The 21993-nt window shown below is 38.0% G+C and overlaps 3 protein-coding genes across 9 annotated transcripts in view; 2 read left to right on the top strand and 1 right to left on the bottom strand.

Annotated features, from left to right (window-relative positions):
• Positions 1-14213, top strand: part of LOC131101388 (exostosin-1c) — a 71268-nt gene extending 57055 nt beyond the window's left edge. For 4 of the 6 annotated variants that reach the window (XM_058046465.1, XM_058046466.1, XM_058046464.1 and 1 more), the window contains 9 exons: positions 597-690; positions 5331-5438; positions 7688-7807; positions 9507-9639; positions 9992-10110; positions 11442-11537; positions 11818-11904; positions 11988-12148; positions 13081-14213. In XM_058046465.1, the coding sequence (XP_057902448.1) occupies positions 597-690; positions 5331-5438; positions 7688-7807; positions 9507-9639; positions 9992-10110; positions 11442-11537; positions 11818-11904; positions 11988-12148; positions 13081-13549 (1387 nt within the window). In that variant the 3' untranslated portion in view covers positions 13550-14213. The remainder of the gene's footprint in view (positions 1-596; positions 691-5330; positions 5439-7687; positions 7808-9506; positions 9640-9991; positions 10111-11441; positions 11538-11817; positions 11905-11987; positions 12149-13080) is intronic. The other 2 variants (XM_058046468.1, XM_058046467.1) reach the window with 2 other exon arrangements.
• Positions 10567-16375, bottom strand: zgc:114119 (Mediator of RNA polymerase II transcription subunit 30-like). Its single transcript, XM_058046469.1, has 5 exons — positions 16216-16375; positions 15622-15860; positions 15383-15541; positions 15208-15297; positions 10567-14630 (listed from the first exon to the last, which is right to left on the bottom strand). The coding sequence occupies exons 2-5, from the start codon at positions 15856-15858 to the stop codon at positions 14535-14537; spliced, it is 582 nt and encodes a 193-aa protein (XP_057902452.1). The 5' UTR covers positions 15859-15860; positions 16216-16375; the 3' UTR covers positions 10567-14534.
• On the top strand, positions 15417-19827 carry LOC131101390 (uncharacterized). Of its 2 annotated transcripts, none has more exons than XM_058046470.1 (3): positions 15417-15876; positions 17204-17360; positions 19424-19827. In XM_058046470.1, the coding sequence occupies exons 2-3, from the start codon at positions 17295-17297 to the stop codon at positions 19811-19813; spliced, it is 456 nt and encodes a 151-aa protein (XP_057902453.1). In that variant the 5' UTR covers positions 15417-15876; positions 17204-17294; the 3' UTR covers positions 19814-19827. The 2 variants fall into 2 exon arrangements, with proteins under 2 accessions (XP_057902453.1, XP_057902454.1); XM_058046471.1 differs by lacking the exon at positions 15417-15876 and adding an exon at positions 16943-17019.
• The last annotated feature ends 2166 nt before the right edge of the window (positions 19828-21993 follow it).

The following is a 21993-nucleotide window of genomic DNA, read 5'->3' as shown; positions in this document are numbered from 1 at the left end:
TTAGCGCGCGTACCTCACAGCTAGGTTCAATTCCACCCTCGGCCATCTCTATGTGGAGTTTAGATGTTCTCCCCGTGCATGCATGGGTTTTCTCCGGGTACTCCGGTTTCCTCCCACATTCCAAAAACATGCTAGGTTAATTAGCTACTCCAAATTGTCCATAGGTATGAATGTGAGTGTGAATGGTTGTTTGTCTGTATGTGCCCTGTGATTGGCTGGCCACCAGTCCAGCTCGAAGACAGCATCCCCCGTGCCCCTCGTGAGGAAAAGCGGTAGAAAATGAATTAATGAACGTACATAAGAAGTGCATTATTTATTATTATTAAAAAAAACAACCTTAAACTGTATTATGGAAAGCAGGAAGTGAACAAATGTATCACTTACTGATTGTAAAAGTACCAGATGGAGGGGTAGGATTTAATAAGCTTTGCTTCTTCCTACTCCTTTTGGACATGTGGAACTGTGAACTGATTATGTGATGCATTCAATTGTAATCTGATGCATGTTCAAATGAAATGAAACCATTACCATTACTATGTAACAGTGTGTCCTTATAATAATAAAGTATGCCAATGTATTGTTTGCCCCCTTTCTAGGTTTGATTACCAGGAACTGCTCCACAACTCCACCTTTTGTTTGGTCCCTCGAGGTCGACGCCTGGGATCCTTCCGCTTCCTGGAGTCTTTGCAGGTACATATTCTGTGCAAAAGACAAAAGAAAATGTTATTTTTGTTTTATTTTATTCTTTACATAATTACGCAGGCCAATTAAAAACATAATTAAGACCTATAGGCAAGTTGCAAATGGATGGCAAAACAATGGCGATATCCACCACATTTTGTTCAGTCTAACCAGCACAAAAACATCATCAGAGTGACCAAAACACAAATTGTAACTTGAAAAAAAAGCCCATTTGTGTAAAAATGTGGCCTAGAGATGGGCCCATAAAGCTGAGATGGGGCCCATAAGACGACAAACACTGTTGTCCACAGGGGGAACGTGCTACGGCTTTTAGTGAGTGGGCTTTCAACGTGTTTTGCTGCCGTAGTTCTCCCTTTGCCACCCAAGTCGATGCTCTCGCACTGGAGCAGGAAACAGTAGTCGCTGTTTTTAGATTCGCTCATTGCTGTACTCCTCTGGCGGCTACTGCGCTCTCTCTTGGCCACACTGTGTGGGGGTGTGGGTGTGTGTGTGTGTGTGTGTGTGGAGGCTGAATGGACAAATCTGCACACAACCCACGAGGCTTGGCATCGTGTATCGCTCCTTCTGTCTCGCCTCTCTGTCCTCTCCTTTTCTTTTCTCCATTCGAGACACTTTTTAAGTTTTTTTTTTTTGTTGTTTTTTTTTTTTAAGTATATTTTTCTTCATTTTGGTACCAGCCAAGCCCACAAAAGAACTGGCAATTACTAATGTGGTAAGAAACGTATCGCCAGCTTTCCAAAATACACAGGGACGAGCCAACTCCTACGTACTGTACAGTGCCTTGAAGCTTTTTTTTCATCTCTTCATGCAAACGCTCTTCAGACACCTCCAGTATTTTCCAGTGGTCGTTAAGTCACGACCCACTTTTATGTCAATCAATACGAATTGACTCTATTTGGGTTTTTTTTTAATCAATAATTACCATACTTACATGCCCAAAATACATTTTAGTGGCTAGAGTGTTATTCTTTCCTTGGTTATGGTTTTTAACATTATTAGAGCTCTCTAGACATTACATAGCACCCCTATATTGACATTTATTTTGCATTACTTAATGACATAGACATAATTACAGTAAACAAGTCATTTAAAATGTAAATAAGACATAAAATATGTTCCGATGCCAGGGGACAGGAAGTGACGTTGGGGTTTCAGAGTAAATTTTTAGTTACGGTCACATCAGTAGTGTTTTTATTTGGGATTATTTTGCCTGACGTGCGACAATTCAAACCTGCAATTAAGTTTGGTGCTTGTGTGTCTTATCAAACATTACAGTAACATTGCTGACACCTACTGACCAGTGTAGAGTACTGCATATCATCACCACTTTGTATTTGAATGTGTCTTCTGAATGCTTTTATGTTTGTATTTTAGATCATTTAGCCATTTTATGTTTAGCAATGGGGGCTGCACGGCGGTCGAGTGGTTAGCACGCAGACCTCACAGCTAGGAGACCAGGGTTCAATTCCACCCTCGGCCATCTCTGTGTGGAGTTTGTGTGTTCTCCCCGTGCATGCGTGGGTTTTCTCCGGGTACTCCGGTTTCCTCCCACATTCCAAAAACATGCTAGGTTAATTAGCGACTCCAAATTGTCCATAGGTATGAATGTGAGTGTGAATGGTTGTTTGTCTATATGTGCCCTGTGATTGGCTGGCGACCAGTCCAGGGTGTACCCCGCCTCTCGACCGAAGACAGCTGGGATAGGCACCAGCACCCCCGCAACGCTCAAAAGCGATAGAAAATGAATGAATGAATGATCTAAAATACAAATATAAAGCATTCAGAAGACACATTCAAATCCAAAGTGGTGATGATATGCAGTACTCTACACTGGTCAGTAGGTGTCAGCAATGTTACTGTAATGTTTGATAAGACACACAAGCACCAAACTTATTTACCAAACATTGCAGGTTTGAATTCTTGCATGTCAGGTACAATAATCCCTAATTAAAAAAAAACTACTGATGTCTTATTTATGTTTTAAATGACTTGTTTACTGTAATTATGTCTGTCATTAAGTAATGCAAAATAAATGTCAATATAGGGGTGCTATGTAATGTCTAGAGGGCTCTAATAATGTTAAAAATCCAGCACCCTCGCGACCCTCGTGAGGATAAGCGGTAGAAAATGAATGAATGAATGTTTAGCAATGCTTAATTTAGTAAAAAGTGTGGAAAAATTTGCTTTAAAATGCTTTTTTTTTTTAATAGTAGCCCAAGGTATTCAACCATATAAATTATTATTTTTTTTTTAGTTCTAAAATTGTACTGATTACATACCGGTATTTGAATGCCTGTGACCCACCATTGAGGATCCCTGAGGTAGGCAACTCACCCTTGAGTCAGAGCAGGACTCACATGACCTCCAGGGTGCAATTCCATTTTCAAGGACCTGGATTGGACTTGGATTATCACTTTGACCTTGTAACCTGGGGCTACTACACACACACACATATACACACACACACACACATATTCCCATTTATGTATCTGTCCTTCAGCAGGTCTATTCTCGGGTGAAACGCACATGTGGGAGACCCCCCTGCGGGGGGCGGCCGGGGAGAGCGTTTGATCTCAACAGTTTTGGCTGTTGCTGTGTTTTAATTCATTTTTTTTAAATAACTGACCTATAAAGTCTTGCAGACCACTGACGAGTGGACGTTAAATGAAAAGAGGGCACCGAAAGAGAGACAGTTATCAACATAGTCGGGATGTAGAGAGCAGGGAAGGTGATGGAGGAAAAAAAAAAAAAATAGCAGCCCAACATCAAACAGCTGTCAGCGAGCGACTGGATAAGGCAACATCAAAAGTCATCTCCAATAAAGCACGACACCTTCCTGTATCAACCGCTTCCTTCTTCTTATTCTGCAGCATTTTCCCCCTCCTAGCATGTTAAAGTACATCCCCTGAGTGGCTGTTGCTCATTAGTACACTAACAGTCAGCAGTGCTGTCAACACGGTCAGCCGCATTTGCTTTTGCGTGTGTTCAAGTCCCAAACAAAACCTGCAGGGCGTCGTGGGAAAAGGATAAATTGAAATTATTACTCATTGCGGCCTCACTATTGGGGTCAGCCGCGCATAAATAGGAAGAATTTCTTGTCATGGGTCAACTAGTAGCTTATTACATGGAATATATTATTTTATTCACATTTTTTAACAGCTATTTTAGTTAACGTTTTAATTGTGAAGACATAGATATATTCACTGTAAACACCAATAAGTTAGCAGAACTAAAAAAAAAGTAAGGCAATCATTTGCCACATTTTTTTTTTTTAGTTCATAAACTTGAACATTTGTGTATATCAGTGCTTAAATATTTGGAGTTGATATTAGATATACGTTTTTAATTTGGGGGTGAAAATAGGTTTGATGGTTTAATTTATTCATGTTTAAAAGATACTTTTTTACTTTTTAATTAACTACCAGTTATTTCTTTTAAGTAGGTTACACAAATCTGCAAAAAAGTTCACATTAATCAAAAATTACAAGTTAAATAAACTGAAAAAACAGATAATGCAGCTGATAATCAACATTTATAAGTAGAACCTTTAAGATCATTTTAAGTTAACTATACGTATAACCAATTAATTATTTTGAGCATTCGGATTTACAGTGTCTTAAGTTGTATGCTTTTAACTATGCTTTTAAGTTAATCTTACTTAATATAGCCATAGTTCAATTTAACCAACACATATTAGTTAAAAGTACTCAAAACGGAACAACATATTAAATGAACTTGACATAATTAAGTTGTATGTAAACTATGTTTTTAAAGTTAATCTTACTTAATATAGCCATCGTTCAATTTAATCAAAACATATTAGTTAAAAGTACTCAAAATGGAACAACGTATTAAATGAACTTGACATAATTAAGTTGTATGTAAACTTTTTTTTAAGTTAATCTTACTTAATATAGCCATAGTTCAGTTAAACCAAAACATATTAGTTAAAAGTACTTAAAATGAAACATGTTAAATGAACTTGACATAATTAAGTTGTATGTAAACTTTGTTTTTAAGTTAATCTTACTTAATATAGCCATAGTTCAATTTAACCAAAACATATTAGTTAAAAGTACTCAAAATGGAACAACATTTTAAATGAACTTGACATAATTAAGTTGTATGTAAACTATGTTTTTAAGTTAATCTTAATATAGCCATAGTTGAATTTAATTAAAACATATTAGTTAAAAGTACTTAACATGTTAAATGAACTTAACATAATTAAGTTTAATTTGTATTGAAATATTTTGTTTTGGAATGCTATTTAAAGGTTCTGAACTCCTGTTTCAACATCAGATGAATGCTTCCTTTTAAGGCAGGGGTGTCCACATCGCACTCAAAATGTTTTAACTACTTACTTACTTACTCAAAAATATAAACTATGTAAACTATGTTTTTAAGTTAATCTTACTTAATATAGCCATAGTTCAATTTAACCACAACATATGAGTTAAAAGTACTCAAAATGGAACATGTTAAATGAACTTGACATAATTAACTTTTTAGAACTTTGAATATGCATAACTTAAATTATTTAAGTACTTTGAACATTTGGGTTTACCGTGTTCCGAGAATCAAACTGCACTGATCGGTGATCCTATGATTATGTTGCATGTGTTCAGGCGGCGTGCATCCCTGTGCTGCTGAGCAACGGCTGGGAGCTGCCGTTTTCCGACGTCATACAGTGGAACCAGGCTGTCGTCGAAGGGGACGAGAGGTTGCTGTTGCAGGTAATACACCTCAACGAGTATTTGAACGCACAAAATTGCACTAATTAGAAAAGGAATAGACTTGATCGCACCATTCCACTACTGTCTCACTATCATATGTGACACAAACGGTCTCAGCCAAGGCTGTTGCTCCTGTATTCTTTACATCAAAAGGCATTTATATGAAGTCTCTTAGGTGGATTTCATGTAATCACTACCAAGCAGCGCTACAAAGCCCTTACCTTTTTATCAAACCGTATACTAGCTGCATGCCGGGCTGCTGTGATTAACTGTTGAGGTCTTAATCCAGCTCTGGCTCAAAAGGCACCGGCTCGCACATCCCCTACATCGTGTCACACACACAACAAATAAAGCTGGCGTCCTCTCAATGAGCAGCATTATCGCACAAATGACGTCTCCCCTTGGATTGCACCGCACAGGAAATGGGAGCTGGACACATGAAACACAAACAAGGAGACATGTTTAATTGGGGCTCAATTACTGCAACATTGCACAGCCTGACCTCATCAGTGGTGTTGTGCGTCCTTGTGTGATACACAACCAGGGACACGTTCACTGTGAGCTTAGGTTATAGGGAGCTTGACACGAGTTAATCAGAGGCTAAGTGTTTTTGTGATTAATCTGTTTAATCTTAAACCAAGGCATACAAATGTACAGTGGTGTATTTTTTTTGTCACACTTCAATGTTTCAGATTATTAAATGAATTTTAATATTAGTCACCGACAACACAACATGCAGTTTTTAAATAAAGTTTTTGTTATTAAGGAAAGAAAAAAAAACAAATATACATGGGTCTGTGTGGAAAAATTGATTGTCCCCCTATTAATTGAGATAAATTAAAGCCATTTATAAAGCTTTAGGACTCCAGCAAACCACAGTGAGAGCCATTATCCACAAATGACAAAAACAGGAGTCAGTTGTGAACTTTCTAATAGTGTTCTGCCAACCAAAATTAACCCAAGAGTGCAGTGACAACTCATCCAAGAGGTCACAAAAGACCCCACAAAAGGTCAGTGTTCATGACTCCACAATAAGAAAGACACTGGGCAAAGACCAAACCAATGATCCCCAAGACTCCGTGGTCCGACGAAACAAAAGTTTGGAAGGTGTGTGTCCAATTACATCTGGTGTAAAAGTAACACCGCATTTCAGACAAAGAACATCATACCAACAGTAAAATATGGTGGTGGCAGTGTGATGGTATGGGGCGGTTTTGCTTTGTAGCATAAATTCCAAAAGAATATATGTATAAAGTCATAATAGTGTGAGTAAGGTAATTTTTGGAACACCAGGTTGCAGAAAAAAATATATATTTTAGGACAATAAAGTCCAAATATTATGAGTTTAAAGACATAATTACGAGAATAAATAATTAGAAATTGTGTAAAATCTGGGAAAAAGGCTATATTTTTTTTAGAATAAGGTCAAAATATTAAAAATAATCATAATTCTAACAAGGAAAAGTCCAAATGTTTAGAACAAAATGGTAATATGAAGAAAAATCATTTGAATTAGTGTTATGTTGTAATATAATGAGAAACAAGACAAAATAAAATTAGGGGAACATTATGATATCATGGGATTAAAGTCATAATGTTGTGAATAGAAAATGTACAAATATTATTATATCTACATGTGTTGCTTTAAAAAAATAAGAACATCATACCAACAGTAAAATATGGCGGTGGTAGTGTGATGGTATGGGGCTGTGTTGCTGCTTCAGGATTTTTGTAGCATAAATTCCAACACTAGGTTGCAGAGAAAAAAAAATAGGACAATAAAGTCCAAATATTATGAGTATAAAGTCATAATTACGGGAATAAATAATTAGAAATTGTGTAAAAATTGGAAAAAGGGCTATATTTTCTTTAGAATAAAGTAAAAAATATAAAAAATAATCATCATTCTAACAAGGAAAAATCCAAATTTTTAGAATAAAATTTCAAAAATAAGAAAATCATACCAACAGTAAAATATGGCGGTGGTAGTGTGATGGTATGGGGCTGTTTTGCTGCTTCTGGACCTGGAAGACTCTGAAGGAGAATGTCTGGCTATCTGTGTGGTATCATTTAAAAAAAACTGCATTTTGCGTTCAGCTTGTATTGTTGTTGAGTAATATTTAAATACATTTGATGATCTGAGACATTTAAGTGTGACAAAAAAAATAAGAAATAACACTATAGTTCATGTCTTGTGTGTCATTATTGTAAATGATGTTTTCTCATTAGTCTAAATGGTTTCTGTTCAGGTTCCATCTACAGTAAGAGCAGTCAGGAATGAGCGAGTCTTGGCTCTCAGACAGAGGACCCAGATGTTGTGGGAAGCCTACTTCTCCTCCGTGGACAAGATCGTCCTCACCACACTGGAGGTAAGCTCTACTTAAAATAAATACTAATTGATACTAAGTCTTGGATCCTTGAGGCACAATTGATGAAAACGTTCAGCATTAATGTTGTTATGATTAGTCCTTTGGGTTCCTACCTGCTGCTCTGTGGGGAAGGGGGGGGGGGCACATTTTCAAAGCAGTGCACACCTGACATTACAGCTGTCTCATGTATAGTCATGATGTATCATCATGCTACAAATATCATCATGTCGTCCTCTCGCTTTCTATTGTGTCACCTGTTCCGCTACAGATTCAGAATTTGTATTCACGGTATTTATCTCTGTTTTTGGTGCAGGGAAAGTTTGTCGAAATACGATTTTTTTCCCCCCCGTCTGTGAAATTCGGAGAGACCGTACAGTGAGCAGTACATGTCGGCTTTACGCTCTCATGTTTATAAAAGCAAAGTCTAGCTGCCCCTAGTGTGTTTTTTTTTTCTGCTGGGGATTTATGCTGGAGATAATAAAGGCAAGGTTCTGGAGGTTGGTGATAAGCTGCTTATATACATACAGCAAGCTGAGGGGGAACCTCTCCCCATGGGAGACAGCTGTGCAGTCAGCCTGAGGTCAGTGAAGCACAGGACTTCACGGTGGGACGCCTTTTGGATGACGCCTTTTTGTCACCCCCTGGTGGTAGTAATGGGTAGTACAATGAATGACAAGAATGCCATGTAAAGACAAACAGCAAAGGATGGACGATGTTATATTAATTTTTTCACATTTACTGTGAGGGAAATTAATTTGTATTGAAATATTTTGTTTGGGAATGCTATTTAAAGGTTCTGAACTCCTGTTTCAACATCAGATGAATGCTTCTTTTTAAGGCAGGGGTGTCAAGTAGATTCAAAAATATAACATCAGCAAAAATGGGGAAAAATTGCAGTGATTTCACAAGATGTGAAATATTAACAGAAAAAATATAATGTATATATGTATAAATATATAGAATAATATGTACATAAAACGTCATTTAATGTAAATGTAACATTATGTGGAAAAATAACATTTTTGTAGCATAAATTTTAAAAGAATATATGTATGAAGTCACAATAGTGTGAATAAAGTAATTTTTGGAACACTAGGTTGCAGATATTAACAGAAAAAAATATAATTTTATATATATATAAAATAATATATACATAAAAAGATGTAATTTCATGAAAATGTAACTATGTGGGAAAATAACATTTCTGTAGCATAAATTGCAAAAAATATATATGTATAAAGTCATAATAGTGTGAGTAAAGTAATTATTGGAACACTAGGTTGCAGAAAAAAATATTTTAGTATTTAATAAAGTCCAAATATTAAAGTATAAAGTCATAATTACAAGAATAAATAATTGGAAATTTTGTAAACATTGGGAAAAAGGCTATATTTTCTTTAGAATAAAGTCAAAATATTAAAAATAATCATTATTCTAACAAGGAAAAGTCCAGATTTTGAGAATAAAATGGTAATATGAGGAAAAATAATTTGAGAAAAAAACAAAATAAAGTTAGGGGAAAATTATGATATCATGGGATTAAAGTCATAATGTTATGAATAGAAAATGTACAAACATTATTATATCTACGTGTTGCTTTAAAAAAATATCAAAGTAGCCCCCAGTGAAAAAGGTATAGACGCCCCTGCTTTAAGGCATTAAAAACACTTTATTTTTATTCTCCGTTTTTCCTCCGCAGATCATTAAGGACCGTGTGTTTTCTCACATATCGAGAAACAAATACATGTGGAACTCCCTGCCTGGAGGTCTACTCGTCCTGCCGGAATACTCCACTCACCTTGCACATTTTCCTTTCTACTACCTGGGCTTAGGTAAACAACACTCAACACTGATTTCATTTCATATCTGTTAACACAAAATGCACATGTAGATATGACCTTTATAGCTGGCAGTCATATAGTAAGCGTTAATGAGGGAGGAGGAGGACAAGAGAAAAAGCCCCTTCCTAGGTTGGGAATCCTGGTTAAAAATGTCTTGATGATACAGTTCATTAGTTCTTAGCATCTAAAAGCCTCTCTGTGTAGAATTATTGTTGCCACATATGTAATAAAGATGATGAAATAATTTCCAACCTTTACCTCTACTGTATAAGCTGAATGGGCATGTCAAAATCTAAAAATGGTCCCCTGCATATGTGTGTGTGTGTGTGTGACCTTGCTGAAGGCATCAGTCCAAATCAGGAGTTCACTGCCGTCATCCACGCGGTCTCTCCATTGGTGTCCCAGTCTCAGCCAATCATGAAGCTGCTTCAGGTGGTCTCCAAGTCCAAGTATTGCTCACAAGTAAGTCGGCCAAACACGGACTTAAAAGTACACAATGTCATGCTTTTATGCTTTGAAAAAAAAATCAAGACATAATATTGTCTCTACAGAATTTATTTATCAGTTAATTGTTTCCAGACCTGAAGGGAAATCCTTCATAGCTGGAGCATAGAAAACCTGTTTATCAACTCCTAAGCATAGTTTTTAACATAAGAGCTCTCTAGACCTGAAATAACACCCCTATAGTCACCTTTACACTCATATTACCCAATATAATAGACATAAGAGTAAAATAAGCCAAAACAAGTCTTGTGCTTGTGTATGTTGCTGTAGCTACTGTAAATGTGAGAATTAATAGAGTGGACAGGGAGTGGCGTCGGTGGTTCAGAGTGGAGTTTTAGCTTGGCGTGGGTTACAGTCGCAAACAGTAGCCCGTGTTGGGGATTATTGTGCTTATTATGAGATAATTCCAACCTGCAATAAAAGCCTGTTGTTCCGGCGATCAAGTCTGGTGCTTGTGTATCTCACCAAACATTACAGTTTGGTGAGTAACTTAGTGACCTAGTATAGAATGCTATGTATCATCACATTTAGAATAAATAGAAATAAAATGAGACGAGTAAAAAACTGCAAACCGCATAACTTTATTTATCATTTTCCTTTATTTATAATACATTTTCATTCATTCATTCATTTTCTACCGCTTATCCTCACGAGGGTCGCGGGGGGTGCTGGAGCCTATCCCAGCTGTCTTCGGGCGAGAGGCGGGGGTGCACCACGGGCTGGTGGCCAGCCAATCACAGGACACATATAGACAAACAACCATTCACACTCACATTCATACCTATGGACAATTTGGAGTCGACAATTAACCTAGCATGTTTTTGGAATGTGGGAGGAAACCGGAGTACCAAACCGGAGTACCAAACTCCTCACAGAGATGGCCGAGGGTGGAATTGAACCCTGGTCTCCTAGCTGTGTGGTCTGCACGCTAACCACTCGACCGCCATGCCGCCCTATAATACATTTTATTTATATTAAATGCACACTATGTACCTCATTATGCAAAGGTAATTGTCCTTAGGTTGTAGTAGCTGTACAAAGTATAACTTCTGTGTATTATTTGTATTATATTCTGGTTTTTATCCTCCCTATTGTAAAACATCTAGGAAAAAAAAGGTATCGCCATTTGTTATGTCACTGCTAACCCAATAGAAAAATGAATCACTGGTGACGGAAAATCATTGCATTACTGAGAAAGTAATACATAGACCTTATCCAATATTTGGCACACACTATTTCATATTATCAGCTAATGTTGATAAATGTAAATGATTTCTCTGCTGCCCTAGATCATCATCCTCTGGAACAATGAGAAGCCCCCACCCGGTCGAAGCAAATGGCCTCCCATGCCGGTCCCCCTCACCGTAACGGACGGCAAGAGGAAGGTGATGCCCGAGTGACAATTTGACAAACTCCCACTTATTTATCTTCCTTTTCTACATCCTCACCTCCTTACGTGATTTGTCATTTTGACGTCTTTTCATCTGTTTATACGGGATTCTTTCTCCCAACGCAAGTCATTCATGTCACTCATTCTGTTTTTATTAGCCTCCGTGGTAAAATCTCATTTATTGTAACAAGATCATGTGTGACTCATGCACCTCATCTCACAAATAACACATAGCCTGCGGCGCTGTAAGATTCACCCATGGATTTCTCTCACAGACCACCAGTCGCTTCCTGCCTCACGTTGCTATAGAAACCGATGCGGTGCTGAGTCTGGATGAAGATACGGTCCTGTTGACTAGTGAGGTGTGTATATATATATGTGTGTGTGTGTGTACATACATATATCTGTAAGAATGTAGCGTTCTCATCGTTTGTGTACTTTTTAGGTGAATTTCGCCTTCCTGGTGTGGCGGAGTTTCCCAGATCGGATCGTGGGATATCCTCCCAGGAGCCACTTTTGGGATCCTTTAAAACACGCCTGGGGATACACCTCCAAATGGACCAATGACTACTCAATAGTCCTGACTGGCGCTGCCTTCTACCACAGGTAAAGCATTAAAATGATCAAATATTTTGTTTAATATATTGTGTTGCCTTTTTATGAAATATATAAAATATATATGGTTGAATACAAACTATTAAGAGTAAAAAAAAAAAGTACATTTACATAATTCTTGACTTCAATTACGAATTTTTAAACATAAAAAAGGCAAAATTAAAATACAAACAAGGCATTCAGGAGATGCATTCAAAGGTGTCGGAATGATTTGTAGTATTCTACACTGTACACTAGGTGTCATTGTTACTGTAATATTCGGTGAGACACAAGCACCAGACTAGATCGCCAGAGCAACAGGCTTTTATTTCAGGTTGGAATTATCTTTCAACAGGCACAATAATCCCTAACACGGGCTATTGTTGCCACGGTAACCCATGTCAAGCTAAAGCTCAACTCTGAACCGCCACTGCTACTTCCTGTCCACTAGCACCGGAACATATATAGAGCAGCACACAGGAGTACAAGACTTATTATGTCTACTATATTGGGTAATACGAATGCAAACGCGACTATAGGGGTGCTATTTCATGTCTAGAGGTCTCTAATATTTTAAAACATATTTAGGTCGTAAACATTACATTCATAAAAATATGGATGGATGAATAAGAATATTTACAAGCATTTATAAAGAAGGAATACCAATTAGTGGTGCCCCCCAATTACCGACAATAAATGAGAAATTACTGTACAACCGCCAGCACATGCATAGTTATAGTTTCAGTAGCTATTATTAAGTATTATCTATTTCCTGCAGAGTATTACGGTTATGTGGTAAGTTTACTGTTGTACTGTTTTACAATGAACGACTCAAGCATGTCACAAATTGAGTCGTTTAGATATGACATCAACATTTGATGCTTGTGTATCGATACTGTACCGATGTTTTTATTCATGTCCATATGTTTACCGTCACCCCACAGGTACTACCACTACCTGTTCTCACACTACCTGCCCCAGTCTTTGAGAACCTTGGTGGATCGCACCACCAACTGCGAAGACATCCTGATGAACTTCCTGGTGTCTTCTGTCACCCACCTGCCTCCAATCAAAGTGGCCCAAAGGAAGCAATACAAGGAGCTCCCCAGCCCACAGGTACCAGTTCTTTGTGACACCGCAACAGGGGGCGTTTTCATGGCGGCCTTCGACTTACCACCTGTGCTGCAGATACTTCCCATTGTTGTTAATCCCGGTGTGTTCTATTTTTTACCCAGCAGGGTACAAAAAATGTCCCCTGGGCTAACCCAGAGCACTTCAACCAGCGCCAGGAGTGTGTCAACACGTTTGCCAACTGGTTTGGTTACATGCCTCTGGTCCACTCTCAGTTTCGCCTTGACCCCGTGCTCTTCAAGGATCAAGTGTCTGTCCTCCGTAAGAAGTATAAAGACTTAGAGAGGGCATGATGATGGTGAACATACCTGTAAAACGTGCCCACAACAGACAAGGCCAATGGACCAATCAGAAAAGTGGAAGAGTTGCCTCATAAACTTGTCTTGTGGACAATCATCAGACAGACCCCCGATCATGACGGGGAATGTAAGTCCTGTCAATGGGATCCTAATCAAAGGATAACGATCATTGGAAAGCAAATACAGGAAGTTCGATGCGAGTGCTGTGGAAAATTAAGAAGCAACTGCCAAACACCATCCAAGGACGTCGGTACCGGTGCCATGTTCTCTGGCTATTCTCGTCTCGGCATTTCTGGGCAAGGAAGCAGTTTGCCAAGAAAACAGCGACAACTCTAAAAACCAATAAAAATGATTTGAAAAATGCAGATTCTGACGTGGTGTTTGATGAATCTGTCATTCGTCCAATTCTGGTAATCTGCATTGAAATGACATGTCGGTCACTTAATCTTCATTTTTTTTAAAAGGAGAAGATGCAGAGCTTCTATTCATATATTTTAATTAGAAATTTTTTTACAAAAAAAATGATCCATTATGCCAGTCCCACAGGCAAATCCAAAGGGCAAAACCGTGTTGCTGAGCACTAAGGAAGACTAATGAAGCACATACGCACACTCTCTACAAAGCACCTGAGATGTATACAGTAGCTGCCAAGGGGGTCGTCGGAACCCTGCATCTCAACCTTTTTAGCCGTAATGACCAAAATATTAGCAAAACACTGGAAGAACGACCGCCAATGAATACGTCAGGTGTTGCGTCAGCACGACAGCAAAAAAGTGAAGATTTTGATACAAATGTATGCTTCATAACTTATCTCAACTAATATATGACAAAGGTCATCAATTGTTTCCAACCCTTACATAATAGTAGCTCCTAAAAAAACTGTGCAACTTGAAGGCTGTCCCATAGAAATAATATCATTATGCAGTCCGTGGCCCCCCCTTGGACAATTAAGAAGTCTGAGCACCTGATCATTTCCTTAGGGTCAACATGGCGTTCACGTCCCACAGCAGGTTCCTCATCTGATCCATGATGACCTTCATCTCCTGGTTCTTCTGACGTACTTTCTGTAAATGGATTAGAAGGAAGTGACGATTCAGATGATACTTTATATTGCAAGTAAAATTATTTTTTTAAGAGAGTGCTATAGCTATGAATCAAGTCTTGTGAGTTAATTCAACATTTTCCCATGACAATATGTGATTATGTCCAACTGTACATTTACCACTGTAACCTGGAGGCTTTTCCCATAGTTTACAAATTAATTATTTGTCAATTAATTACAGCTCTGCATTCAAACATATTACAATGACTGCCTTGTTGTCACAACTCCAGCCAGCAGATGGCGTTGTAATCCTGCATAGTTAGAGGCACTTCAGGCTGGATGACAAGAGGGTTCCACTGTATGGTACACAAAGCACCTAAATAGTTGATATAGTAGTTGTTTAGCATAAAATGGGGTTTTAAAATGGTCCATTCACTTTCTACAAGTCTGTGGTATACAGTATTTAAAGTGAACGATATTTAGACTGCATTTCTTCAGTAAAGAATCAATTGTAATCATATACAGTCCATATAACTATAACTACAATTTAAGGCATGTTATGTGATATGACTTATTAACCAGGAAAAAGCGGAACATACCTCAAGGACTTCTTTTCTCTCCTGGTGGACGGCAGGACTACAAGGCTCTACTCTGACGTTGACCAGCTCTTCTCCAACATAGGGTACAAGCTGAAAAGACATGCATTTTAACTTATATATAACATAGAGATATACATTTCTGCAGAAAACACGTTTTGTGCATGAAAAAACTGACCTCTGCCGGCCCCTCCTGCAGGTCAGCAGTCATCTCCACACAGCGTTCATATAGCAGACGAAGCTTGCGGAAAAGCAGAGCGAGCTGCCTCAGATGTTCCTGGAGTTTTCCAAAGCGATCCTGATACATGGCTTGGCTCTGAGTAACGCCGTTGGGAAGCTAATTGAGGACAAGCGGAATAGAAAATTAACAACTGGATGGAAAGGTAGACATAGTTATATGATGTAAGGTATCATTACTTGCGTGGCTCGTGTAATTTGAAAGATCTCCATGGTCCGAGTGACAATATCCTGGACGGTCTCCTGTCCGATCCGACACAGGAACACAGGGGAGATCTCCCTCAGGGCACCCTGGGGTGGCATTGGTTGCTGACCTGCGACTAAAGCGCCACTGGGGGGCATGTGAGGTTGCTGCTGCTGCTGCTGCTGTGGGGGCATCCCTGCCATGCCTGGCTTCTGTGGTAATGATGCTGCCATCACTAAAAACCCAAAAGCGTGAGTAAATACAGTACCTCGTAATACGTCAGCTAAAGCACACATTCACTATAAGATAGCACAATGATAAACAGCGAAAGAGACGCGTTAGACTGGGACCACAACGCCGATAAATATACTAACACAATGAAGGTTATTATTTTTAAAAGGACATGTTGTGTTTTAGATACTACATACGAGACTAACACGCTAACAGTACCAAACAAAGGGGCGACAAGCTAGCTAAGCTGGCTAAATGTCTTAGCGATTAAATAAAAAAGCAGGAGTCGCATAGTGTGTATTAGGTCAACCTTTGCATAGTATAATATCTAGATATGCATAAACTGACAAAATACTTACACAACACGTTTCTCTCTCGTGGATAATTCCAAACAAAAAGTCTTCTTTATGTGCGCCGATTCATAATCTACTTCTACTGATATTTTACGGCAGTGTAAATACAGAAAATGCGCACGACTGCCACCCACAGGTCACTTTCAGAATTGGCGTGTTTACGTTGTAGGCTGCCTGTTTTGTTTTGTTTTTTTGAAAAAAATAATATAATATAATAATATCCATAATAATCCATATCCAATAATATCCACAATTGTTTTTTATCCATAAAATGTTTTGTGTTATTCTTTTGCTGTATATTTGTACATATAACATGCTAACATTAGACATTGTTTGCCTGTTTAGTTGCATGTAATTTATTATTAATTATTTTAAAGTAATATATATTTTTAAGTATGCCTATGCCCCATGATGACCTTAACAAAGGTCTTAACATCAGGAAGAGAGAATGATTAAATGAAAGACCATGCAAATCTGCACGAACCAATGCAACCTAATGCTGTTTTTTAGTAGTATTTGTACAAAGTCGTACTTAAGTTATTCCAACAATTCCATCTTGTGCTTGTTTTTGTTAAAAAAATATGAACATAAGCTTAAAGGAATTCATATCCTATCAAAATGTCAATGTCACTGTTTGCTAAGTGATTTTTTTTTTTGTCAAATTCTTTCCTCGGGTGATCGAGTTAATCATACCATATCCTTGCCAGTTGTTTACTTTCTTTTCATGAGTGAGGTCGAAAGTGGATGTTTTTCATACTGAAAAGGAAAAGTGTTTTTTGTGAATTAAATTCACTTTCTATCGTACAAAAGGTAAGGTGGTGTTCTTTTACAAATAGACACATGGTGAAATACAATGTTTGCCTTCTCCAATCATTCTATCGGGCATCGTTCTAATTTTCATACCGGGCACATTTCTCTTATCTTCTCTTTCTTTCCAGAATACAGTGCATAATATTTTTTTTCATGTTTCTCCCTGACAACTATCTCTTATCAGCATCAGTGCAACAGAGACGTGGCCACTATAAAAGGACCAGCAAAAACTGGGGGACAGGCGTTCCGCTAAAAGAAACCAAAAAAAGACGACTATGGAGAAAACACCAAAGGTTGTCTTCTCTGTGTGGTTGATCTTCATGACGGCAAGCTGGACTGAGGTAGGATCACTTCGGAAATATTAACTAGATACTGAAGTAATTTTAGTTAATTCACTTGATTGAGAGTCATGTATATTGTATATTATTATCATGTATGTTATAGTATATACTAGTAAAATGAAATAACTGAAAATTCTGTAAATTAACGGCAATTAACACATTAATAGCCCATTAACGGTGGTAAATAATTTGTTGAATTAACTACGTAAATTATTTAGTGGAATTAACGCACATTAATAAACAGACTATCACGGCAAGTCACTAATTTCTGTTAGTATGACAGACGGCGACACATATAGCTCCCCACGCTCTTTTAAAATTAGTTATTAGTTATTCTGACCCGAACACATCAACATATCAACAATTCCAACACCGTTTATGTACCTCCAGCACCAAAAAAAACACGTTTCTAGTCCCAATGCTTAAATTGTAACGTCACTTCCTCATTGTCACGAGACGGAAACCGAGATGCATTCAGGGACACTCAGAACATCGCGGCAATGTCTCTATTATGCGTGTACGTGTGGTCGAAAGAAGCAGAAATGTAAACGAAAAGAATAAGTGGATATTTTTAGCGTTTACTTCGAACGTTTAATGCGGAAGTACAATTTGCTCCATAGGAAAAGCGGTAGAAAATGAATGAATGAACTAAAATGCTTGGAAATCCCGGAAAATGCACTAAAAATATGTGAATTCAAGTTAAATGACGTGGTGTCTTTGAACGCGACTCCTCGTGGCTTATAACAGATAAAGTCGGATTCAAATAGTCACAAAAGTAGCAAAATATTGTTTATATAACACACACACAGTGTTTGAATCCTGGATTTTTTTTAAAAAAAATCTATTTTTGGTGATTAGTTTATAATTTCTCAATGAACAAACCATGTATTTGTGAAATTAAACAACAAAAACATGCACATGCAAGTCAGAAAGCTTACATAATAGCCTACATAAAGGGTGTGCGTGTGTGAGCCTTTACCCAACATGCAAGGCAATATGCAAAGTGCGGTTAATGTGTTCATGCCTAATGCAATCACCTGGAACAAGCAGGTGCTTGACCTTTGCATATGACCACCAATGAATGATTTGCCTCTGCGACAGCGATCCACTATACTGCAGCCGTGCTTTATCTGGCAGCTTCATAGGAGCTGGAAATATCGCAAGATAAGAGTGCATTGAAGTTTTAACAACCGGTTGAATAATTTGCTTGAATAATTTTAACTTTTAATTATTTAAATGAGATTGTGACTAAATGAACACAACTTTTATCTCTTTACTGTTGACACTAGTGCTTCCATAACCCAACTAACTATTGAATCTCACAGCATGGTGCATTCAAGGACCGTTAATAGTTGTAGCATCCACGTTTCATGTACACTAATCACTCTTTTATCACAGTTAATTGGTTCCATACACAACCTTGATAAGTGAATTCCCACAAAGTAGGATTCAATGTTAATAAACGGAATATCGTCATAGTTAGGGCATAAAAAAAGCTATTTTTTAAAAACCATTATTAGAGCCTTCCAGACATGACATAACACCCCTATAGTCACATTTACGCTTCTGTTACCCAATATAGTAGATACAATAATGCATTTAAGACATAAATAAGACTGGTGCTTGTGTGTCTTAATAAATATTAATTTAAATATTAATTTAAATATTAATTTAATCTTAATAAATTCCAGACACGGACAGGAAGTGAAGTTGGGGATTCAGAGTTAAGTGTCACTGTCACAACTGGTGACACCTAGTGGCCAGTGTAGTACAGTTCGTCAACATCTTGTATTTTATTTTATTTATATATATTATATTTATTTAAATATTTATTTACATATATTTAAATTATATTTATATTTATTTATTTATATGTATTTTATTTATATATTTGTATTTCGAACTGGAAAATACTTAACAATAGAGAATACGTAACATTTGCTTAAATATGGATTTTTGAAGTGATCATTCATTAATAATAGTAAATAATAATAAAGGGATTAATGTTTGAACTGTGATGGATCGAGGGTTGACTGTGGTATATAAATATGGTTCTCCCGCAGGGTCAAACAGTAACAGCATGCACCTCCTGTACAAGTGACTCAAGCTTCACCCAGCAAGATATTTCCATCTCACCTCCAGCAATCACAACCACAACCAGCCGCTCTTCTACTCTCGCAAACGACCACAGTGGCGATGCATCGACCACAACACCACATCTCTCATCATCCACCTCGGTTTCCACCACAGATGTCATCCCGACATCAAGTCAACACACAGAATCGTCCGGAACCACTCAGAATCCTGGGGAGGAACCATCCACCTCTTCCCCAAGTAGGACCAACTCTCCCAGGACTTCAGCCATAACATTAAAAGCAGGGACCTGTTCTTTGTTTCAGTCCTGTAGTCCAGTATTGGTGGCTGTCATTTCCATTGTACTCTACACTGCATGAAGTGCTAAACCACATGACTCACATGTCCGTTATTCCTGAATTGGAAAATAAATTGATCATTTACATACCACTTGCACATTCATTAATACAAAAATACATTGTATCATCATCCATACATTCATAAAACCTGCCCTACCTATTTTGATGCCCTGAGTAAATCAAGAGCAATACAGTGTTTGAGGGTGGCTTCCAAAAATGGCATAAAATGCCAAAGTTTGATTTTGGTTATTTTCTGAAAAAAACGTAAGGGGTTAGTATGTCGTTTTTTTTCATTATTTCAACTTGCTTCTAATGCACTTTTCTGTCAAAAATAAAGTGGAAACCTCACACACACTCAACAGGGGACCCAGAAGCATCCAAAAAGCGCATAAAACGCCAGTATTTCAGGGTGTTGATTTTTGAAAAAAAACGTAAGGGGTTAGTATGTCGTTTTTTTTTTCATTTTTTCAACTTGCTGAAAATGCACTTTTCTGGTCAAAAAACCACCAGAAACCTCACACACACTCACCAGGGGGCCCAGAGGCACCCAAAAAGCGCATAAAACACCAGTATTTCAGGGCGTTGATTTTTGAAAAAAAACGTAAGGGGTTAGTATGTCGTTTTTTTTCATTTTTTCAACTTGCTGAAAATGCACTTTTCTGGTCAAAAAACCACCAGAAACCTCACACACACTCACCAGGGGGCCCAGAGGCACGCAAAAAGCGCATAAAACACCAGTATTTCAGGGCGTTGATTTTTGAAAAAAAACGTAAGGGGTTAGTATGTCGTTTTTTTTTCATTTTTTCAACTTGCTGAAAATGCACTTTTCTGGTCAAAAAACCACCAGAAACCTCACACACACTCACCAGGGGGCCCAGAGGCACCCAAAAAGCGCATAAAATGCCAGTATTTCAGGGCGTTGATTTTTGAAAAAAAACGTAAGGGGTTAGTATGTCGTTTTTTTTCATTTTTTCAACTTGCTGAAAATGCACTTTTCTGGTCAAAAAACCACCAGAAACCTCACACACACTCACCAGGGGGCCCAGAGGCACCCAAAAAGCGCATAAAACGCCAGTATTTCAGGGCGTTGATTTTTGAAAAAAAAACGTAAGGGGTTAGTATGTCGTTTTTTTTTCATTTTTTCAACTTGCTGAAAATGCACTTTTCTGGTCAAAAAAACACCAGAAACCTCACACACACTCACCAGGGGGCCCAGAGGCACCCAAAAAGCGCATAAAACGCCAGTATTTCAGGGCGTTGATTTTTGAAAAAAAACGTAAGGGGTTAGTATGTCGTTTTTTTTCATTTTTTCAACTTGCTGAAAATGCACTTTTCTGAACAAAAAACCACCAGAAACCTCACACACACTCACCAGGGGGCCCAGAGGCACCCAAAAAGCGCATAAAACACCAGTATTTCAGGGCGTTGATTTTTGAAAAAAACGGAAGGGGTTAGTATGTCGTTTTTTTTCATTTTTTCAACTTGCTGAAAATGCACTTTTCTGGTCAAAAAACCACCAGAAACCTCACACACACTCACCAGGGGGCCCAGAGGCACCCAAAAAGCGCATAAAACACCAGTATTTCAGGGCGTTGATTTTTGAAAAAAAACGTAAGGGGTTAGTATGTCGTTTTTTTCATTTTTTCAACTTGCTGAAAATGCACTTTTCTGGTCAAAAAACCACCAGAAACCTCACACACACTCACCAGGGGGCCCAGAGGCACCCAAAAAGCGCATAAAACGCCAGTATTTCAGGGCGTTGATTTTTGAAAAAAAACGTAAGGGGTTAGTATGTCGTTTTTTTTCATTTTTTCAACTTGCTGAAAATGCACTTTTCTGGTCAAAAAACCACCAGAAACCTCACACACACTCACCAGGGGGCCCAGAGGCACCCAAAAAGCGCATAAAACACCAGTATTTCAGGGCGTTGATTTTTGAAAAAAAACGTAAGGGGTTAGTATGTCGTTTTTTTTTCATTTTTTCAACTTGCTGAAAATGCACTTTTCTGGTCAAAAAACCACCAGAAACCTCACACACACTCACCAGGGGGCCCAGAGGCACCCAAAAAGCGCATAAAACACCAGTATTTCAGGGCGTTGATTTTTGAAAAAAAACGTAAGGGGTTAGTATGTCGTTTTTTTCATTTTTTCAACTTGCTGAAAATGCACTTTTCTGGTCAAAAAACCACCAGAAACATCACA

This window comes from Doryrhamphus excisus, chromosome 14, assembly GCF_030265055.1.
Source record: "Doryrhamphus excisus isolate RoL2022-K1 chromosome 14, RoL_Dexc_1.0, whole genome shotgun sequence".
Classification (NCBI taxonomy): domain Eukaryota; kingdom Metazoa; phylum Chordata; class Actinopteri; order Syngnathiformes; family Syngnathidae; genus Doryrhamphus; species Doryrhamphus excisus.
The sequence above is the reverse complement of the archived record's forward strand: the minus strand, read 5'-3'. Positions and strand labels throughout refer to the sequence as shown.

Bases quoted from the DNA above. Each gene is read 5' to 3' on its own strand.
- zgc:114119 (XM_058046469.1), bottom strand. From the start codon at position 15,858: ATGGCAGCATCATTACCACAGAAGCCAGGCATGGCAGGGATGCCCCCA. The intron at 15,298-15,382 runs GTCAGTTTTTTC...ATGTCTTTTCAG, and splicing joins TGCAGGAGGGGCCGGCAGAG to CTTGTACCCTATGTTGGAGA. The intron at 14,631-15,207 runs GTATGTTCCGCT...ATCCATTTACAG, and splicing joins AGAGAAAAGAAGTCCTTGAG to AAAGTACGTCAGAAGAACCA.
- LOC131101390 (XM_058046470.1), top strand. From the start codon at position 17,295: ATGGAGAAAACACCAAAGGTTGTCTTCTCTGTGTGGTTGATCTTCATG. The intron at 17,361-19,423 runs GTAGGATCACTT...GTTCTCCCGCAG, and splicing joins TGACGGCAAGCTGGACTGAG to GGTCAAACAGTAACAGCATG.